Here is a 20,485-nt window from a genome sequence, read left to right as displayed (position 1 = left end):
TTAAACCTGGAACTTCTGGTTCTTGCAGCATGAGGCTCTACTGCCTGAGCTAAAAGACGCAGCTCTGTTCCAAGGCTTGTCGACGCCCAGGTGTCCCAGACGCCCCTAGAGGAGTGGGTGGGTGGTCTGGGCTCCCCTCCCCACCCCGGTGTCTCAGCACTTCCAGTGTCCCACCGCACAGCTCCAGTGGGACGGCTTTTTCACACAGCGGTGTGCAGCCGATGTCTATGGCCATCGCTTCGCTCTGCTGAGGGAGACAGTTCTGATTAGCACGCCAGTCATGAGAGTAAGTACAATGCAACCCCACCGTTAGTAAGAATGTGAGGTCCTAGCTAGCCGGGCATTCCAGGAACCCAGCACGACTTTCCTTATCATTGAATGTCCGCAGTCTTCTCTGACCTTAGTTTCCCTTTTGCAGGTCAATGACCGCGAATACCTCCGCACCAGAGGCTATTCACTTTTCCAACTCAGGATATCTTTACAGAAAAACAATCAGACTGGATTCCCTTTGGGCCGCACCACCTTTGACATCCGAGACACAGGAATTCCCCAAAGGAAATTCTGTTCCATTTACAAACTCCAGCAAGGAAAATCCTGACCGATCAAACGGATCAGGATTCAAAAGGTTAGCACCAGAAGCATGAGAGATCTGCCTTTTGGGAAGAGAAGTGAAACTGACCCCCCCTCGTCTCCCCAGCAGGCATACTCAGTTCTAACCGTGGTAATGACATTGACTCCTGCTGTGTCACTGGGACAAAACGTCTTTCACTGCACTGCGTGCTACATAGCACACTATTGTGTGCTAAGGGAAGTCATTCCTGTATGTGTGTGTATGTTACAGACATATGCCATATGGACTTAGGTCCCTGGCTTTCGGCACCTAAATCCAAAACCTTTTGGCCTCAGTAACTTACCCCAAGTCACTGTCCCAGCCAGTGAATAGAGCTCAGGAGTGCTTGGCTCCCAGTCCTGTGCTCAGACCTATAGCTCACCTCTCTCTGTTATTGTTGTGGTTAATCTGAGCTGTTGCGCTAATCCTCCCAATGCCGGCGACCAATTGTCATCCCCGTTCTAGAGAGAGGAACACAGAGGCACGAAGAGACCCAAACCACGCAGCGAGTCGTCGACAGAACTGGAGCTCGAGTTCAGTAGCATATGACGCTAGGGTGACCAGACAGCACGTGTGATAAATCGGGACGGGGGTGGGGGTAATAGGAGCCTATATAAGAAAAAACCCCAAATATCGGGACTGTCCCTATAAATTTGGGACATCTGGTCACCCCATATTACGCTCAGATTCAAGGGTTTTGTTCAATCGTCCGGAGAATGCTGCCTCCCATGAAGAGTATAAACAAACCGCATTCCAGCATAAGTGCAACATGTGATGTGGAGGGGGTGAGGGGACAGGGGGCACTGGTGAAGGGGGGGCCTTTTGAATCCAGATGGTACCTTTTGAAAAGCGCTTTGGATGGAAGGTGCTACCGGAGGACAAAGCCAACTCATAACTGTAAAATAAGGATTCTCTCTCTCTTCTAAGGGCAAACTGTAAAGGGGTGATGGGTAAACCTCTAAACTGTCCCCCTGAATGCCTGTCCATGGGGCTGATCCAGTCAATAACTCCATTGGCTGCAGGGGTGTTATTCCGGATTTACAGCAGTCTTGGGGAAAGAATCCGGCCTATCTAAATTGGGCTGAAGGCAGAGCGGTGGCTCTGCAAGGGTTAAGGAAGCCATAGGAAGATCAGGAAATGTGTGATGACTTGGATAAGTAAGGGAAGTGGCTCATGTCCTGTCTAGAAAGAGCTCTGTTTGGGATGGGAAAGGAGCTGGCGCTGCAGCAGGGACTCGGTCAGCCAGTCCTCGGGATCTTCCGCCTAGAGAATGATGGCCGGGCTCTTTGTGATCCCACTAGCGCTTATCAGCACGGCAGTGGCTTGTACGTTTGAGGAGTCGTCCTTGAACCTCACCGGGATCGTCTGCAGAATGACCAAGCCAGCGGCATTAGTGCGTAAGTCTCTGCTTTATTGGGCTATATTCCCCGCAGGGAAGGCAGGCGGCGGGCACAGCAGACGGCTACGAGTACATCAGTCCTTCTCCAGCCCTATTTCCCCAACTAGTATTTATAGTTAAGCCTTTGCAATCAGCCTGTGGGACCACACTATTAAGTATCCCATTGAAATGAGACGTGCTATGCTGTATCAGACTGCTGGTCCAATGAGGCAGCAGTAGCCTCCCGCATTAGCCAGTGACTGATGCTTCAGAATCAATGGTGCGATGCTGTACTCCGGGAGCAAATTCCTTCCTGACCGCTCTGATGACCAGTTCATGCCCTGAAGCAATAGATTTATTTGTCATTACCATTTAATGACCATTATCAACTTAGTTTTCATAGCTACAGCTGTTGTTGGGGGCCATGAAATTATCCAGACCTTTTTAAAAAACCACATTAGTGACAGTAATTGATGTGGGGACGCATGGTCTAGTGGTTAAAGCAGCAGCATGAGAGTCAGGTGACCTGTGTTTGATTCCCAGCTCTGCCATGCACCAAAGGCAAATCACCTAATGTCTCTGTGCCTCGGTTTCTCAGTGGGGGAAGCAATGTTTCTCTGCTGCATTAGGGGTTTTTCTAAAGGGGTTTGAGATCCTCAGATGAAAGGTGCTAGTACTTAATTTTAAATACTCCAGCCTTAGTAATGAAGGGGAGAGTGCAAACTGAGCAGTCTATTCTTGGTTCCCTGTTCCATAATACAAGCATAAGAAGACAGATGATGAACTTGATGGCTGGTATATTTAGAAGGAAATAGTACTTTATGCCATTTAAATTCTGCCTGAGAGACACCCTGTGGCTAGAATTTGAAAGGGGATGGGTAATGTTATGGCTGTTGTTAACATTTTGTAGCTGTGTAGACCATGATCATGACCCTAGTAATTTCATCTCATTCTTCAGGGTATATCGAGATCAACTGCAAGAGTCAGGAACGATTGTTTATCCTCGTGCAGAGCTGCACACCTGGCTAGGTGCATTAGGCTGTTTGGTTACCTGCCACTGAGGAAGGATCAGATGATCTTGGCCATGCTGTCGTGGGACAACCAGACATGATGGACCAATGGTCTCATCTGTTGTGGAAACTCTTCTGTCCTTTTGCATTGTCTCTGGTGGTTGGGAACGGCCTTATAGCAAAGCACTGGAACTCAGTAGTGAGATCCATCGCTCTGAGCTCGGTTGATCAGATTTGCGCTGTATGGGGAGGATCACAGCTCTCGTTAAACTCCCTTCAGGATCTGGTCTCATTGTGAAATCTGGGCTGGATGCCCTGGGAGCACGGGTCAGACATAGGGAGGTGCTATCCCTATGACCTTCCCCTGTGCAACACGCTTAAGTCAGTGTTTTACCATGAAGCTAACGGGAGCTTATCCCTGCACGGATGGATGCCAGGTGCCAAGCAAAACTGTACGGCTTTTAATGCTATTAACGAGAGGTGCTGATCTGATTTTGAAACGCAGCTGAATTGTGCTTTATCGTTTGTCTTGTCCCTTTGTTCCGCTTGCAGTGAACCAGCAAACAGCTCAGGTAATTCAAGCAGCATTCAGACATGCCACCTACCCTGATATCAGTGGGGAAAGGTCAATGAGGTTTCTTGGCAAAGTGGCCTACGGGTTAACGAAGTAAGTACGACCGTGCGCTTTCTAAACTCCCTTTTGTGCCACGAAATGCGGCAGGCCTATGAATAAGGCCCTGGATGTGCCTGGGAAGAAGGTTTGAAGGGAGATTCAAATATGCTCGGTCTGAAAGCATGGATGGGAGAACGAGGCCCCCTTCTGCTCCTTTCCACATGCAAGTATTTCCTGATTAAAATAGAGGCCAGCATAATTTGGCATCTGCCATTGGATAAGTCACTTACAGCTAGAGATCTAACAAGCTACCAAGGCTATTTGTGAGCTGTTTCATTGGAAGAGAGCGAAGAGAATGGGGGAAGGTGTCCGAAGGTTCAGGTGATTGAACTGACTCAGGAGGGTGACTGAACTCATTGATTTACATGTGGCACTGTTTAAACAGCTGTCCAACCCCCACGCAGCATCCGCTGCCTGCAGATCTGCATGTAGCAATTCAGTGACTGCACCACGGACTACGTCTGCTCTGGGGACATGGAGATCAGATGGGTTTCAAAGCACTGCCCACGTCCCCGGACTCTAAGTCACGCAGTTCACGTGAGACTCTGAACTTTCCCAAAGTACGTTGGGCCAGGGCTTCTGCTTTGGGCCCGTCTCTAGTAATTAACTGTTGCCCACCTAAATGTCCTCTGCTGTTTGAATTGGTGCAGTATTCTTTGCTACGTGGGGGTGCGGTGTTTCTGTGCGCCCTGTCAAACAGTTGCTGCAGACGGAGCTACTGTTATAGTGCTGTGTCCTTGGGTGGATTGACCCTGCCACCTCTGTGTCTTAAAGCCTGGGCCTCTAACAGTACAGCTATACAGCAAGCAAGCAACAAACAAAACCCACCCACAGCAGCCAGTCTCAGAGTGTGGGTGAGCTGATTCGGGCTCACACTGCAGGGCTAAAAAATAACCATGTAGACATTCAGGCTTGGGCTGGAGCCAGGGCTCTGAAACCTGGCGGGGATCTCAAGTTCCAGCCCTCGCTCAAACATCTACATGCTGTTTTCAGCCCCAAGCCTGAGGCAGCTGCCCTGGGCTCTGATGCACTTTGGGGGGGGTGTTGCTGTGTAGGGCTGACTGACTGAGCTAAATGACAGCTGTATCAGCCAACAGTGTATCAGGCTTCTCAATCGCTAAATGTGGCCCAGCCACCACCAGAGGGTGCCAGAGGGCCACCCATGGGCACGGGTTACACATTTCAGGGGTGAATAAAGCAACTCCTACTTATAGTGAGGTGTTGAGTGTGTAACCACTTTGGGATGAAAGCCGCTATATTTTATTATGGTAACTTATTACTATCGATCATTCACACAATTCAGCAAAAGCAACTGTAAGAATACAAGACTATATTATTTTTTATTACTCACCCGACCAAGAAGAAATGCGATGCAACAAAACAACTTTATATAGTGTCTCTCCTAGAAATTGTCCCAGCGAATGTACAGAGTTCAGTACAATTACAAGGTTAGCAAGAAACAATAACCGAGAGAGCGCCAATGGAGAAAAGAGACGCATTCAGGTCACGCCGGGCATTCTGAATGTATCCACCCTTTTCATTTTCTTCTTTAGCATACAGATCAACGACTTGTCCATAGAAAACAGTGAGGTCGATTTTAAGGAAGACGATGCCATAGACATTGCAATTCAGAACGTGACAGCATCCTTCAAAGGGACCCTGAGTTATGGCTACACCGGGGCTTGGTTGTAAGTATGTAGGAACACAGGAACTGCCAGACTGGATCAAACCCAGGTCCAGTTAATCCAGTAGCATGTCTCTGCCAGAAGGAAGAAGCCCACAGTGGACAGATGTGGAGTAATCTGCCCCCACATGCTGGTCTCTAATAGTTAGTGATTGTGCTTCAGAGTTTAATATCTCTTCCAACATTATTATTATTTATCATTATTCATTATAACTGGATATTCTTGACATCCAGATAAATCTCCAATCCCTTTTGGAATTGTGCTAAGTTTTAACCCCTAACAGCTTCATGTGGCAGTGAGTTCCACCATCTAATTATGTGTCGTGTGCAAAAGTATTTCTTTCTCCTGGTTTTGAATGTTCCTCCTTTTGATTTCATTGACTGTCCCCTTGATCTTTTGTTATGAGACAAGAACAACAACAATCCCCAACCTACCTTGTCTGTCCCACTCATTACTGTATAGACGTGTATTCTGTCCCCTTTATTTGTCTCCTCTCTAAGGTAAAGAAGCCCAGACTTTTCCTAAAGGATTCTCAAAACAACCTGAATCCATTTAATCCTAGTTGGCAATGAGAACAAGCATGTGGAGGGAGGGTGGGGGAGGTGAGAGAGCTTCACAGACAAGGGGGGGCCAGGTCTGAGCTCTGAATCGTTCATCAGTGTGGTGGTTCTATTCTTGATGTGACATCAACTAGCAATTTGCAGTGCAAAGAAACCCAGGGAGTGAATACAAGGGAAGGACACACATTCTGGGTTATGGTTTTTTTAAAACAAGTGTTGCAATTTCCTGCCCTCTTTATTCAAGGGGGAAATGGCTAATAAAGAAGAAATGGGGCTAGTCTTACATAGTCAATCTGATGTCTTCAAGGTGTTTAGAAGGCCATTGGGGTCTATGTGCCAGCACTGGACTTCTAGTTCTATGACGGATACGGCTGCTGAGTCTTTTCCATTCTCTTACAGTGTGAAACTCACCCACTCCATTGATTTTGAAATTGAATCCTCAATTGATCTCCAGATCAACACCAAACTGAGTAAGTAGCGGCACAGCCTGGAATACAGCGTCCTTAGCTACAGCTGGATTAACTTCACTGAGCCCAAGGCACCGTGCGTGACCTCTCCTGCCATGCAGTACCATGTGCTTTTGCTATGAGAAGCTTATCATGGCCCTTTTGTTGCTTATCTCTATTAGAGTAGCAGCGAGCGGCCCCACCTGAGATCCAGGCCCCATTGTGCTGGGCAGTTACAAACACGCAGCGAGACGCAGTCCCTGCACTTGAAGCTAACAATCTAACTAGGCAAGGCATGCACAACGTAGGAGAAAGGAATCCCATTTTACAGAGGGGGAACTGAGGTAGAGAGAGATTAAAGGGACAGGTTCTCCGCTGGTGTCAATTGTTTCGATGGAGCTACGTGGATTTACATTGGTGGACAGCTGAGAATTGGGCTGGATCTTGAGGCCAAGGCCATAGCTCTATCCACAGACCAGCCCTCTTCTCTATTTTGCAGTTTAGGATCACAAAAAAACCCACAAACCCAGGAGTGAGTTGCACAACGTTGCGTCCGTTGGGGGTTTTGATCTAGGGAAGCAAAACTTCACAAGAGCCCCTTCGTTTTCAGTGAGCTCCTGTTCTATAGCAGGTTTCTGAGTGCTGTATAATATATAATATAAAGTGACTGACTTTATGAAAAATGAGTCAATGGCTTATCCCAGACTGGGCTTTAGATTCCTTGCTGGCTTCCGCATTCTCTCACTATTGGACCAAACTGAGCCATCTATTGCTGATGGGAGGGAGTTGGTTATTTCTTTGGCTTTACTGCTCTAAAGACCCTCGGGCACCATAACAGCATGAAGCATGTGACAACAGTGTGTCATATTTGCAGAGCCCTGTCCAAACGTTAAGCCGATTATCCCTTGCAGCACGTCATGTATCGACAGGAAAAGCAAGGCAAAGCGAGGCGAAGGGAACTTGACCAAGATATTGCAGCTAGTCAGTGCAGAACTAGAACCCAGAAGTTCTTGGTGAAACTGCCTGCTGGTCGTCTCTGTCATCAGAGGAATGAAAGGAGCCTTTTGCATGCAGTGGGTTGCATGCTAACTGCAATGCAGCCAACGTTGCATGGAATGATTTGCAAACCTTTTCCCCAAGTGCATTGGTTTGGGCTGGGAGGCTGGGGGAAGAAGCATGTTTAAAAATCGCGTTCCGTGAAGAAAACGTCTGGTGGAGGAAACACCTCTTTTGGTTGGGATGGGGGTCGCAATAATGTTACATGGGAGTCGCTTTAAAGTCCAAGAGGAGCGAGATCCTGGCAGAAAGTGCCAGAGTCGTTTATATTTGCTAGTTCTCTTGGAGAAGAAGCCAGGTGTTCCAGCTCTCAAAGCACTGCCTGGCGATGGGCAAGCGTTCACCCCATGGTACAGGGGGGCAAACAGGCACATAGACATGAAGTGACTTGCCCGCATCACAGACGAGTTAGTGGGCAGAGTTGAGACACGGGTAACATTTTCAAAAGCATCCAAGTGACTTAGGAGCCTAAGTCCCATTGACTTTTAATAACACTTCGGGGATATCTACTCTGTGAGCGCTACAGCAGTGTAGCTACAGCGCTTCTGCTCCGTTCCTGTAGTGTAGCCACTTGCTCTGGTGATGGGAGGGGTTCTCCTGTTGTTAATCCACCCGCGGGAGAGGCAATAGCTTGACTGACAGAAGAATTCTTCTGTTGATCTAGCAGTGTCTACGCCAGGGCTCAGATCGGCTTAACTAGGGGCGTGAATTTTTCATACACTTGAGCAACGTAGCTAGGTCGACCCAACTTTTAGGTGTAGACCAGACCTCAGACTCCTAAGTGCCTTTGTTCCCTTTGGAAAATGGGACTCAGGTTGTGAAGCCAACTCGGGATTGCTGCCCTGAGCAGAGCAATGCCTCCGAAATACCTTTGAAAATCTGGGCCCAGGATGCTTTTGAAAATTTGACCCCAGCACTCTCATTTCCTGGTTCCCACCTCCCTGTCTTAATCCAAAATAAGTCCCCCGTAAACCTACTGAGCTTGGTACACATGCAGTGTTTGCCCCTTCGTAGCCTCAGACCCTAAGTTCTTCCACTTCTCAGTATGGTTCAGTTAAAAGATCCATTTCCCTCTAGTCACCCGGGGTCTCTGATTCCCCCTGTTCTGTCCTGTACTCACTCCAGCTAGCACAGGTGCCCTGTTTATTTCGCTTCCCAGTTTCTTGTCAGTTGCACGGGGTTTATAATCCACGTTTGTTTTTTGTGCTGTGCAGCGTGTGCAAAGGGCCGGGTGGCGGCCGATACCTCGGATTGTTACCTGACGTTCTATAAGCTGACGCTCCATCTCCAGGGAGACAAACAGTGAGTTCTTCTTCAAGCAATGCATCCTTGTGCACATGGCAGCTTGCCCGGCCCGTCGCTACTGTCCCCGCGGGCTTTCGATCCCATTGGGCGCCCCCCCACATTTCTGTCACGATCTTTCTTCTCTGCAGGCCAGGGTGGCTGAAGCAGCTCTTCACAGACTTCATCTCATTTACCTTGAAGCTCGTTCTAAAAGGCCAGGTAAGAAACACAAACGACTAGATGACAGAAGAGCAAAGGCTGTGTCTTATGTCCACAAAGTGCCCTATAAGCCTCTGGCATTGGTACATCATAATAATGAAGGGCCTGATCCTGCACTATGAGGAGTCCCAGTGAAACTTGGAGGCTGGTCTGGTGTCTAAACGGAGTACTCTGGACCTGTGCTGCCAGGAATATAGGGGTGAGTCCCAATTCTAGACCCTGGTATCCTGGGACAGCAGGGTTTTGGCAACAAGCTGAGCATCCTGCCTTGCTTAGCAGCAACCTCTTAGTGCTGGTCTCCAAAGAGAGGGTAACGTCAGACGCTTGAGGGTCACGTTTAAAAAGCAGGAGGCTGACGTTAATCTCCCAGCCGTGTAAATCAGGAGTGACTCCAGTGGAGTTACACCAGTGCAAAACTGGCACGAGTGAGATCACCCCGAGGCCTCGGAGGCGGCAAGACTTGGATTTGGACACATGGCAACACCAGGGTTTTTTTGGCCCACACCAATGCAGTCAATTGTTTTCCTTTCCTCTTGTAGGTGTGTAAAGAAATTAACTCTCTGGCTCAGCTGCTGGCTGATTTTATACAGGACAGAGCAGGTAAGTGTTCTGCCCAGGTTCTCTTCCCTGTCTTCCTCCTTTCTTAGACGCAATCCACTAAGGCTGGGCTAGACCCAAAGGAGACAATGACCCTGTCCCTGCGAAACGGGGATCGAGACATGGCCGTGGTCGAGGAAGCCGCACCCAAAACTGCACTAATCAGAATCCCTCCCTGTGCGGTGGGGGGTTGAGGAAAGAAACTACGCAGGCTGGAGATTGAGGGTCCATCTACCCTGCAGTCATGGGGTGGGACTTCCGCTCGTGTGGGCTGGATATACTCAATCTAGCTTTTATTCAGCTAGGGGTTCAGTGTGGGCTGTGCAAGCCAGTCCTGGCCCCTGGGCATTACTCAGAGCTCGTCTACACTTGGAAAGCTACAGAGGCGTGGTGGCACTTCGGTTTAGATACTTACTACAGTGACGTGAGAGCTTCTCCCCTCGCTGTAGTTAATCCACCTCCCTGAGAAGTGGTAGCTAGGTCGATGGAGGAATGATTCCACCCACCTAGCATTGGGTGGGTCGGCTTAACAGTGTTGCTCGGGGGGGGGGGGTTTCACACCCCTGAGCAATGTAGCTGGGGTGACCTAACGTCTGAGTGTAGACCTGGCCTCAGACAGGTAGTACCCCGAGTTAGCTAGATCAAAGCTAACTTGAGCATGTCTACAGTGGTTTCAGAGTCGATCTGCTCTGAGTTAAAACAGGAGGAGAGCGTGTTGTACAGATTCCAAAGAGACGCTCAAGTCCGTCGGGTACATAAGATTTCATTAGAAGTGCCTGCGTGAGACTTGGGGCTGGATTTTTTCAAAAGCCTGTAAATTACTTCAGAGCACAAACCCCAGTGGAAGTCAGTAGGGCCAGTTCACCTACGTCACTTCCCCAGAAGTGACCTCTCAGACTGCAGGCAGAAGGGCAAGGCTGTGTGGTGCCTCGGAGATCCCAGGATCCCCACGCCAATGACACGGTTCTTTAAGAACCAGGATTTGCCCAGCAGACCTTGCTCCTCTTTTCACCAGGGCCATTTTGCACAAGAAAAGACAGTTTCTCACGTTGGTGAACAGGACAACGAGTCACGCGTGGAGACAAACAGGATTGGTGCCTCTGAAACACACTCCAGCTTTTGACATGTCTGGAAACACACCAGAGCGTGATCTTTGTAGGGGGGAGTCAGATGAAAAAAGTCAGGGCGTCGTGACTCAGTGATTTGCTGAATGTGAGGAAAATTGAGTTTTGTGCCAGTGTTGTCAATAGTGGGATTCTTTTTGCACCGTTCTACTAGCCAGTACTATTACTGGGCCACTTGAGTGCTGCCTCAGATACTGAACCAGGTCCTGCCCCATGGACTTGCTACATCTTCTTTCAAGTGCCAACATTGCCATTAAACGCTGGCACTTAACGGCAGTGCCACGAGAGCAGCTGTGGAACGACATCAGCAACGCCGTAAGAACCAGCTAACAGCTGTCTGTACACTGAACTGATGTCACGTGTGTGGGCGTCACCATCAGAACGTTCCCCCCCCAGACTGCCCTCGCTTGAAATCACTTCTGGGGTTCCGGCACCTGAAAGCGCCTTGGAGATTTGTCATTCTGAGAACCAAACAGAAATTGACACATGAAATGTTCATTGCAGCCATTGAAAATGACATCCCGGTTTGCCAGGGGCTCCTCCCTTAAGATGAAATATTGACCAGAGCTCCATGCAGGTTTAAAAGCTTAAGGCGCCGTCCTGTAGGAAAATATTTGCCAAGGGGGAAAAAATACTCAATAGAACTTGTGCTCCTAAGTCATGTAAATGTGCTTGAAAATCCCCCCCTTCCTGGTCGGCCTACATGCTCAGACACCACAGGGATGGATAAATAATATTTATTAGATTAGTTAGGTAGCGAGTGACCTTAAATTAAAGTATGAGGCCTGAGAGATTGAAGCCATAAGTGGGTATTCACCCATGAAAGCTTATGCTCCAATACTTCTGTTAGTCTATAAGGTGCCACAGAACTCTTTGTTGCTTTTTACAGATCCAGACTAACACGGCTACTCCTCTGATACATCTCTCTAAGGTTTTTCTATTGCACCCATCACTTTGGAATGCCAGGATTGAGAATTATTAGGCGTGTTTTACAAGTGGGGAAACTGAGGCACGGAAGGTCCATGGCAGAGATAGTAATAGACCCTAGGTGTCCTGACCCCTCGTGCTGTGCTATATTATCTTCCTCTAGTCTGCAGGAGTTAGTCTGTTAGTGTTCGAAATGGACTTGGTAAATTCTGGCCTCGATCATGTGAAATTGCACAGTCAGTAAAACGAGTGGTTTTTATTTTTTTTCTGCAGCAAATTTCCTCCAGGATGGGGCTATAGGAGTAGATATTTCACTGGCATCATTTCCAGTAATAAAAGCAAACTACATGGAATCGCATCATAAGGTAAAGTATTTTTTGGGGGGGAGTGGGGGCAAATGAGGGTGGGGGCATTTCATACTAATTTCTTCCCAGTTCTCTTCTCTGTCCCACTCCTGGAGTGGAGATGGCTAGAAGGCAGAGATGTCTAACCATTAGAGCAAGGGTTAAGGAAGGAAGACTCCAGGGCTCTCCTGCTGGTTCTGCTTCTGATTTATTATATAATTGAAGTCACTTAATGACTCTTTGCCTCAGTTTCCCAACCTATGAAATAGGGATAATAAATCCCTACTTCCCAGGGTGCAGTGAGTTGTAAGAGCCCCAGATTAAAGGTGTTCTAGAAGGACAGAGTATTCTTTTTTCCGGGACTAGTCTTTTAGAAGGCGAGTGACGGAAAGGTTTGCAGACTGGCTCTTATTTGATCCGGGCTGGCTCTCACCTGTCCTTGCTCGGAACTCTGTTAACAAGGGAAATACAAACTGATGCTCAGGTTCAGTTCAAGCAACTCAAACCCTCAGGAATTAGAAAAGTCTTTGGTAAACTCTGCACATACAGGGGCCGGATTCTCCACGCCCCCCCCCCCAGCCAGCACCACCTTAACTGATCTCTCGAGGACTCCCCCAGTACGTGGGTGAGTCTCCCACATAGGATGGCTAGTCACAAGGGGGTGTGGCTGAAGCATTATTGGGCTCCCGTAGTCCCTCCCTGGCATAACAGTCCCTTGTGGCTTCAACCAGCTGCTGTGATTTAGAATGGTCCTTGGTCTCTCTCATCTATGCTGGGGACGGGGCCAGCCTAGACTCATCCCTAAAATCAGGGAGCTGCAACTGGCTTCTTTGCTCCACCATGCCCCTTTGGGATTAGCTATCCACCCTGACTACACCCTGCATGTATTGGGCGTAGCTGAGCATCTTGCCCAGGCTGTATAGTGCATCGTCTTCCATCTGTGTCTGGCTTAGCTTATCCTGTCTGGCTTTAATAAACACAACTAATGGGCAGCAGGTTTAAAACAAATAAAAGGAAGTTCTTCTTCACACAGCGCACAGTCAACTTGTGGAACTCCTTGCCTGAAGGCTAGGACTATAACCGTGTTTAAAAGAGAACTGGATAAATTCATGGAGGTTAAGTCCATTAATGGCTATTAGCCAGGATGGGTAAGGAATGGTGTTCCTAGCCTCTGTTTGTCAGAGGGTGGAGATGGATGGCAGGAGAGAGATCACTTGATCATTACCTGTTAGGGTCACTCCCTCTGGGGCACCTGGCATTGGCCACTGTCGGTAGACAGGATACTGGGCTGGATGGACCTTTGGTCTGACCCGGTACGGCCGTTCTTATGTTCTAACTAGCCCTTTGCGTCGCAGACCAAGGTGAGGACAGCTGGCTAATTGGTGGTCACCAGCAATGCACTCTCTTTCATTTGAAGGGTCTGCTTTTGTACAAGAACTATTCAGTCGTCTTCAATGACTCCGTGTTTGCTCCATCTCTGCTCTCCGAGTCCAGGATGCTATATTTCTGGTTTTCAGACCAGGTCCTGAACTCTCTGGCCATGGCAGCTTTCCTGGATGAACGTCTGGTGTTAACGATCACAGGGGAAGAGTTAAGGGTAACTATTACAGGGTTATTTTAACTTTTTCTCTCACTCAAATAGTATTTTGAAGCCCTTCCCCGCCTCCTCCCCCCACTTTGGGGAGAAGGTAAAAATTCTCAGAGCATTCATTTGCTGTGCAATCTGGTTCCAAAAGAAGAAGGGAACGTATAGTGAGATGCAGCCTACAGTGTGATCATGGTCAGAAAAGTGGCACCTTCTTAGATGTCCATACCTGCTCCCTGTGTGTTGGTCGATGAGTCCTATCTACTAATCCCCTGCAGACCCCAAAGAGCTATGGGAAAGCAAAGTGGATTCTATTTTGTTTCATGGTAACAACACGCTCAGTTTATTTTCTGGATTGCGGAATCCTAGCCGGATTTTCAGCTCCTGGGGGTAAGTCTGTGGTGCAGGTGTAACCCTGGTCCTATGGGAGGGTTGTCAGCAGTGGGGATCGAACGTGAGAACTCAGGAGCTAAAAGTCTCAGCTGTTAACCAAGGCTGTATCAGCAGCATCAGCCGCTGGCTGTGGGTGACAGAGTGCCCACACTGAGTGGGTTACGCTGGCAGATAGAAAATTAATCTTTTGACTTGTAAACTAAGCAAAATATGCTGTGGGATCATTGGGAGAAAAGGAAATCTGCAACCTCACAATGTCTTACACGGAGTCACTTTATTGGCTATAACCACATCTTAGGACAGAAAAAAGAAATCCCCAGAAAACAAAACGCTGTGGGTCTTGTTTTCCCAGCAGTACTGCAGAAGAGAAGGTGTTACAAGATCTGGAATACCAGCTTGCACCAAGCTTAGTTCTGAGTAGACAAGAGCACTTGGTTTATTGCAGCTTAGAATTGGTACTGGGCTTGGGCTCTGCTTAGGAGAATGACTGTGATGAAGAGGGAAAATCCAGTGGGTGAAACCTGCAGCGGCCGGAGTGAAAAAGCACAGACAGAGAGACGGGGTAGGAGAAGGAGCTGACAGAACAATTTGCTGACGTGGGGAACAATGTATTGTAATTTATCCTACTTTTAATGAGAGCAAAACCAGAGCCTGGGTCAGTGGTAGCAAAGATCTCCAGCCACACATTGTTCCTGTGGTTGGTTGGTTCAAGATAGACCATTGCCCTGTGGTCTCCAGGGGCTGCCCCTCTTGTTCCATATTAATTCAGCCACATTTGAGAATTCCTTGGGAGTTGCCCTCAACCTATGGACACTCTTTGGTCCCCCCAGCTCCGGTGACACGTTGGGAACACATTGTGCTCAAACCAACTCATAATTTCATTGTTGTTGTTGTTCCTTTAAGGAGATGTTTGAAATGGAAGACACGGAGGCTCACCAAGGGATTGTGCAAGAGGTAACCAGGGAGCCAGTTCAGAGCTAACTTTATGGACCGTGGCAATGTTGTTTCTTTAAATGGAATATACAATAGTAAAGTGAATAAACATATAAGGAACGCCCTTCCTGAGCTGGAAGGCGACGACCCAACCGAAGGTCAACGTCTGCCCCTGCCACACGGAACCACGGGGGGGGGGGGCAGGCTGGAACACAGTGGCTCTTTCAGGTTGGGGCTGGGTGATTTGCCACGACGTAGCATCTTGGGTCCTTCCCCCTCCCCACCATCTCTAGGATGCTGGGGGCAAGGGATGTTGAGGCTCCTTCGCCCCTTGGGCTGCAGTAGCCTCTGTAGAGCTGGGCGGGAGGGAGTGGATTTCTCCAACCCCCATCCCTGGGTAGTTCCCCCAGTGTCCCAACTCAATTACTGGGGCTGGTTGGGGCGGGGGGCAGTGAGAAGAACCTGAGGCCATAAGAGGGATGCAGTGTGTTGCGTGCGCCTCATAAATTAAGAAATCAAGTACCATGCACCTCAGAAACGTCTTGAGCACGTATCCTGTCCCCCTTATGTCCTACAGATTTTTCAAGGCACTTCTTATAATGACTCGCTGGCTAAGGTCTGGAGTCTCACCCCTCCCCAAATTACCCTCCAGCCTGAAGGGACAATTGTGAAGTCATCTGTTGCCGTGGAACTCAGCATTTTTTCCCAAGGAGCAGAGCCCACCGGGGTGTTATATTTTGAGAAGGTCAGTTTCTTATTCAGTTAATCTAGGTTGCAAATTCCTTGGGGCAGGGACCATGTCTCACACTAGGCTCTGCATTGCATCACGAATGCTGTTAGTGCTCAACCAATAAAAGCTTTCAAGTTCGGTCACTACATTGACATTGTTTGGAAAGTAAATGACGGCTGGAGGGGCACACAAATAGCTATCTGAAGTTGTTAGTTTCTCACACCCCTGCTCCCCTGTTCTCTCTGTCTCTTGGGATTTGTCCTCACTAGCCAGTTAACATGGATTTGTCCTCACTAGCCAGTATAACTTGGGTGTTCCTTGACCCCCATCCACACATGCAAACCTGGAACATGACGTTATTTCTAGAGAGTCCTGTGGAAAAGTGTTCAGTAGTGCGTTATTTTAATGCTGCCTCTGTGGGCCATACACATCTCTGATGTGTAATTCCATTGGCTTTATCAGAACTACACCAGAGCCCTGCGCATGCGGGGATGGGACTAAGTGTTTGGTCAGTGCTGTGTGCCTACCCATATAGTACAGGCTTAATAAATAACGCTTATCAGGCACGTAGCTCATTAATCAAGTCACAGAGCTTCAATTTCCAGAGCTCCTAGTAACCAAGGACTCAACAGGAGTTTACCATGCTGAACTGGCAAAAGGGAACGATCATGATTTTCTTCCTCCGATGAATCTGGTGATGAAGCCAGACAGAGCATGTGACTGTCTCCTTCTCTTCACAGGAAGTCACTGTCACAATCCAGTCTGCGTATGTAGAAAAGAAACTGGTTTTGCATCTCGCTGACTCTGTGTAGGTACCGGTGTCTCTTGTGCATTGCACTGGTCTCTTAACTTGCCTGTGCTAGCTGCAAGGAAAGAAGGCTTGTTCAGATACTTCTCACTGACTTTATCTTTTCTTGGTTAATATTTTCCTACAGGATAGAGCCTAAAGTTTTTAAATGTGCTTTGGAGAGAGCTGGGGTAAGTAGAGAGCTTTTAATCTCCAGGGAAGACCTTGCTAACTTAGGGGTCATTATAGATCTCTGCAGTTGCTGCTTTTTTCTGTAAATGTGTTTGATTTTCAGGATGACAGATCTCTAAGGCACTTCCTGCAGAAAATCATCTCAGTTGCGGGAATCCCAGAAGTGATTTCAAGTGAGTTTATGCTCCGGAGAAAGTTCTGGCAGAACATGCAACGTCAGTTGTGTTTTCGAACTCTCGTTTGAAGTGGCTGCAAGTTGTTTCTAATTGTTCCATAGTTGCTGTTCAGAAATGAGTTGTTTTCCATGGAAATTTTTGACTTTTTGGTGAAAAATCTGAAATATTCTGATTTGGAAATGCTGCATGGGAGTTGTAGTTTGGGTGCTTCCTCTAAGGTTGGATTACACTGACCATGATGCACCTTTTCTCTTCTTGGTGCAGAGAAGTGGTGCATCATGGGAGCCCCTGGCTCTAGTGCACCATGGGAGATGCTCTAAACCCCCTTAGTCTCTATGGAAAATCTTCCATCTAATGACAATGGACCCAGTACATGGGGCAGTACCTGGTACGGTATCTGAGGCAGCACTAACGTGGTTAAATAATAATAAAGTGGCCAGTAGAGTGGTGTGAAAAAAGACACATCATCGGCAAACCTGGCACAAAACTGAGTTCCCCTTAGATTCAGTGTATCGCTGATTGATTCATGATGCACTTTCATCAGAATCACGAAAAAAATCACACTCTGGTGTGTTTCATTTGTCCGTTTTCCAGCATGTCAAAAGCTCCATGGTGCGTGTGTGGGTTTCAAAGGCGCCAACTAATGTTCATCCCCGTGTGGGATCCACTTTCCTATTCACCAAGATGAAAAACTGTCTCCCCTTGTGCAAGTGCAAAGTGGCCCTTGTGAAAAGAGGATCAAGGCCTAGTGCACAAATGTTGGCGCTTAAAAGCAGCGGCACTGTGGAAACGGGCCCATTGTGTGAAAATAGGGACAAATGAAGTTCATGGGGTCTCAGAGGTACCACACCCAGCCTGGGAAGTTTGCCCTTCTACTATGCAATCAGACAGTCTCACCAAATGCGTTTACTGTCGAGGGACTAGCAAACCACCGTTAGTGGGCCTATAACTGGATGGTTTTATTGATTTCCTAGGGATCGAGCCAGCTTTAACTTCTCTGATGAACAGCAAAGGACTCAATCTATTTGAAATTAAAAATCCTGAGATCATCACAAAGGAGGTAAGTAAACTTACAGCCACTTCTATTTACAGAGCACTGCAAGCTTCTTGTTGTAAATGTGGTGTGAGCTAGTATAACTCGTCTCTCTCTCTCTTTATAGGGATACCTAATTATACAGCTGGACTTTGGCTTCCCACATCATTTGCTTGTAGATTTTCTTAAGAAAACATTATAGAAGGAATCCATTCATAAAGGAGTGTTGGAATTGACTGTACAAATAGAAAGAATGCATGTGACCCAATGAAATTATGTCCTTTTGGGGGGTCAGCTTCCCTATAGCCCAGCCATTAAAAGAGATATTGATTTTAGCAAGAAATACTCTGGCTTTTATGGACATCTCTCTCTGATGAATTCCTGCTAAACATGGATGGCGAAGTCCATAGCGAAAGCTACAGCTTGTTGCTTTAAAAGTCTTAGGTGATTCTCTGTGCTCACGAAAGTGAACTACTAAGTCCGTGGGTTTGGATCAGGCCCTACTACCTAGTGCCAGGCCCAATGAAGGATTTAACGGGTCCATTTTCATCCCCGCTGCAGCGTTTTACTCTGCTAGTCCCAGGCTTTTTCTAGCCACCAGTCATATCAAAGGGGGTAGTGTGGTGATACTGACAAACCTTAGAGATGCGATCACCAGACTTGGTTAACTTCCCAGAGAGTAACCTCAGAAGCAGTAATGCCAGAATGCCTAGGCATGGTATTAGTATCAGTAAGTTGGATATGACTTTGAAGTGTAATATGGCAGTCTCAATGACTGATGCTTATATAGAGGCATCAGGACCGCCCAGAGGATTCAGGGGGCCTGGGGCCCCCCACCGCCGAAGACCCGGCACTTTGGCAGCGGGTCCTGGGGCAGAAGGACCCCCCGCCACGGGTCTTCAGGGCACTTCAGCAGCGGGTCCCGGAGCGGAAGGACCCCTCGCCGTGGAATTGCCGCTGAAGACCCGGAGCAGAAGAAGCTCCGGGGCCCCCGGAGCGAGTGAAGGACCCCACTCCAGGGGCCCCAAAAAACTCTCGTGGGGGCCCCTGCGAGGCCCGGGACCTGGGGCAAATTGCCTCACTTGCCCCCCCCCCCCCGGGCGGCCCTGAGAGGCATCACATCCTGAGACATGAGATGATGGGTATAGTCCCTTGCTACACTGTTTGCAACTGGTATAGTGTGTTCAGTTATAGCCATCTCAATAACAGAGGGGTGGTGATGCCATTGGTGCAAGTTTACGAGCAGCAAAAAGAGGAGACTAGAAAGAGCACAAGGAAAGAGCAAAAGATACAAATGGATGGACCCCCCAGTACCATGCATTCTTTTGTATGCTCCTGCAATGCAATGATGTTTTGGTGCTGTTCAATCTCTTTTTTTTTTTTTTTGTACCAATTATATCTTCTTTCCAGCCATTGTGTTTCTATAAAGCTTTCAATATGAGGGGAAAAACTCAAAAGCAAAACAGGAGGAACAAATACTAAATGCAATTCCAAGAATCACAGGGTTATTACAATAATAAAAATAGGAGATCGGAACTCTCTCCCATCGCATGAAAGCATATTAAAATCAGGGTTTCTCCAAGAAGTTTGAGACGATTTCTCCCCTCACCCCCCAATAGGGGTCATGAAATGTGAGGATCTATTTCTGCTTCTGGTGGTAGGCTTTCATATTTATGTGGCAAACCCATGTGGTGAGGCCATGTGGTCTAGTGGCTAGCGCAAGAGACTGGGCGCTGGCTGGCCTGGGTTCTGCACCCCGTTCAGCTATGGGCTTGTTTGAGCGTGAGCAAGTCACTTCATAGCTCTGTGCCTCAGTTTCCCCATTTGTTGAATGGGGGATTCCTTGAACTCACTGGAGGGGGTTTGAAGCTTCACTAACTGCTGCTGAGCTGGTCCAAGGAAAGGTGCTATTGAGAGAGCTCAGAAAGTTCAGAGCCGCCAGGTGGTTTTAGTCAGACAAGTGCTGGGGCTCCTCATTAGTCACCGCGCTGGGGGATTGGGTGAGCTTCTTCCCGGGCAGCCACGTGAACAGGAAATCGCCCTCTCTGAGGCCTTGCTCATGCTGGGGAAATCCTGCTGGTTCTCACGGGTGTGTTTGTGTATTTTAAATAGCTCCCGCAGCACAGACCCAAAGTCCCTCCTCTTTTGCAGCCAGCAGCCCACCCTGTGGCCATGAACTAAAGCCCCTTCCCCACCCCGGCCGCTGCTGTGGCTGGGATCCCAGGACTCACCTTCTCTTTATCTCTCACTTTGACACAAAACCCACCAGGCAGTGCCAGGGACTTCCCAGCGTGGTCGGGGCAACGTTCACTGCACCAGCCTAAACAGCAGTGGGCAGATTTCCACCTCCGATTACCTCCCCCTCCCTGTGGCTGGCCAACCCCAGTCTGCAAGCATACCGAGTTCTGCCACTTCCTGCTGCTTGCGACTAGTTCACCCCGCAGACGGGCCTGTCGGGACGGGCCCTGCTGGTTTTGGCTGCACTAGCTCAATCAAAGATGACTGGGCTTTGCCTACATAAACCACATTCATATTGCTTGCACTGCAGTGTAGACAAAACCTTAGGTGGAGCAGGGTGTAGTTCCCAGCTGGAGACCTACCTGCACTAGCTCAGATCCACATGTACCCTAAAAATAGAGGGTGGAAGTGGGAGGGGTGAGCCCCCCCAGCAGGATCCCATCCCAGACACTAGGTGCCTATAGTTCCGCCGGCTGCTCATACTGCCACCCTACGCCCCCGTCGC

At 48.4% G+C, this 20,485-nt stretch overlaps 1 protein-coding gene across 2 annotated transcripts; it reads left to right on the top strand.

Annotated features, from left to right (window-relative positions):
* Positions 1-1,823: 1,823 nt before the first annotated feature.
* On the top strand, positions 1,824-18,061 carry CETP (cholesteryl ester transfer protein). Of its 2 annotated transcripts, none has more exons than XM_024213999.1 (16): positions 1,824-2,007; positions 3,551-3,665; positions 5,225-5,359; positions 6,316-6,386; positions 8,633-8,720; positions 8,852-8,921; positions 9,461-9,521; positions 11,843-11,934; positions 13,331-13,510; positions 14,795-14,845; positions 15,402-15,569; positions 16,295-16,362; positions 16,490-16,532; positions 16,637-16,706; positions 17,684-17,769; positions 17,870-18,061. In XM_024213999.1, the coding sequence occupies exons 1-16, from the start codon at positions 1,881-1,883 to the stop codon at positions 17,942-17,944; spliced, it is 1,500 nt and encodes a 499-aa protein (XP_024069767.1). In that variant the 5' UTR covers positions 1,824-1,880; the 3' UTR covers positions 17,945-18,061. The 2 variants fall into 2 exon arrangements, with proteins under 2 accessions (XP_024069767.1, XP_024069768.1); XM_024214000.1 differs by having other exon boundaries at positions 1,924-2,003.
* The last annotated feature ends 2,424 nt before the right edge of the window (positions 18,062-20,485 follow it).

Source organism: Terrapene carolina, unplaced genomic scaffold (genome assembly GCF_002925995.2).
Source record: "Terrapene carolina triunguis isolate 2854851 unplaced genomic scaffold, T_m_triunguis-2.0 Scaffold130, whole genome shotgun sequence".
NCBI lineage: Eukaryota > Metazoa > Chordata > Testudines > Emydidae > Terrapene > Terrapene triunguis.
Note: the sequence above shows the minus strand (reverse complement) of the source record. Positions and strands in the feature narration are given on the sequence as shown.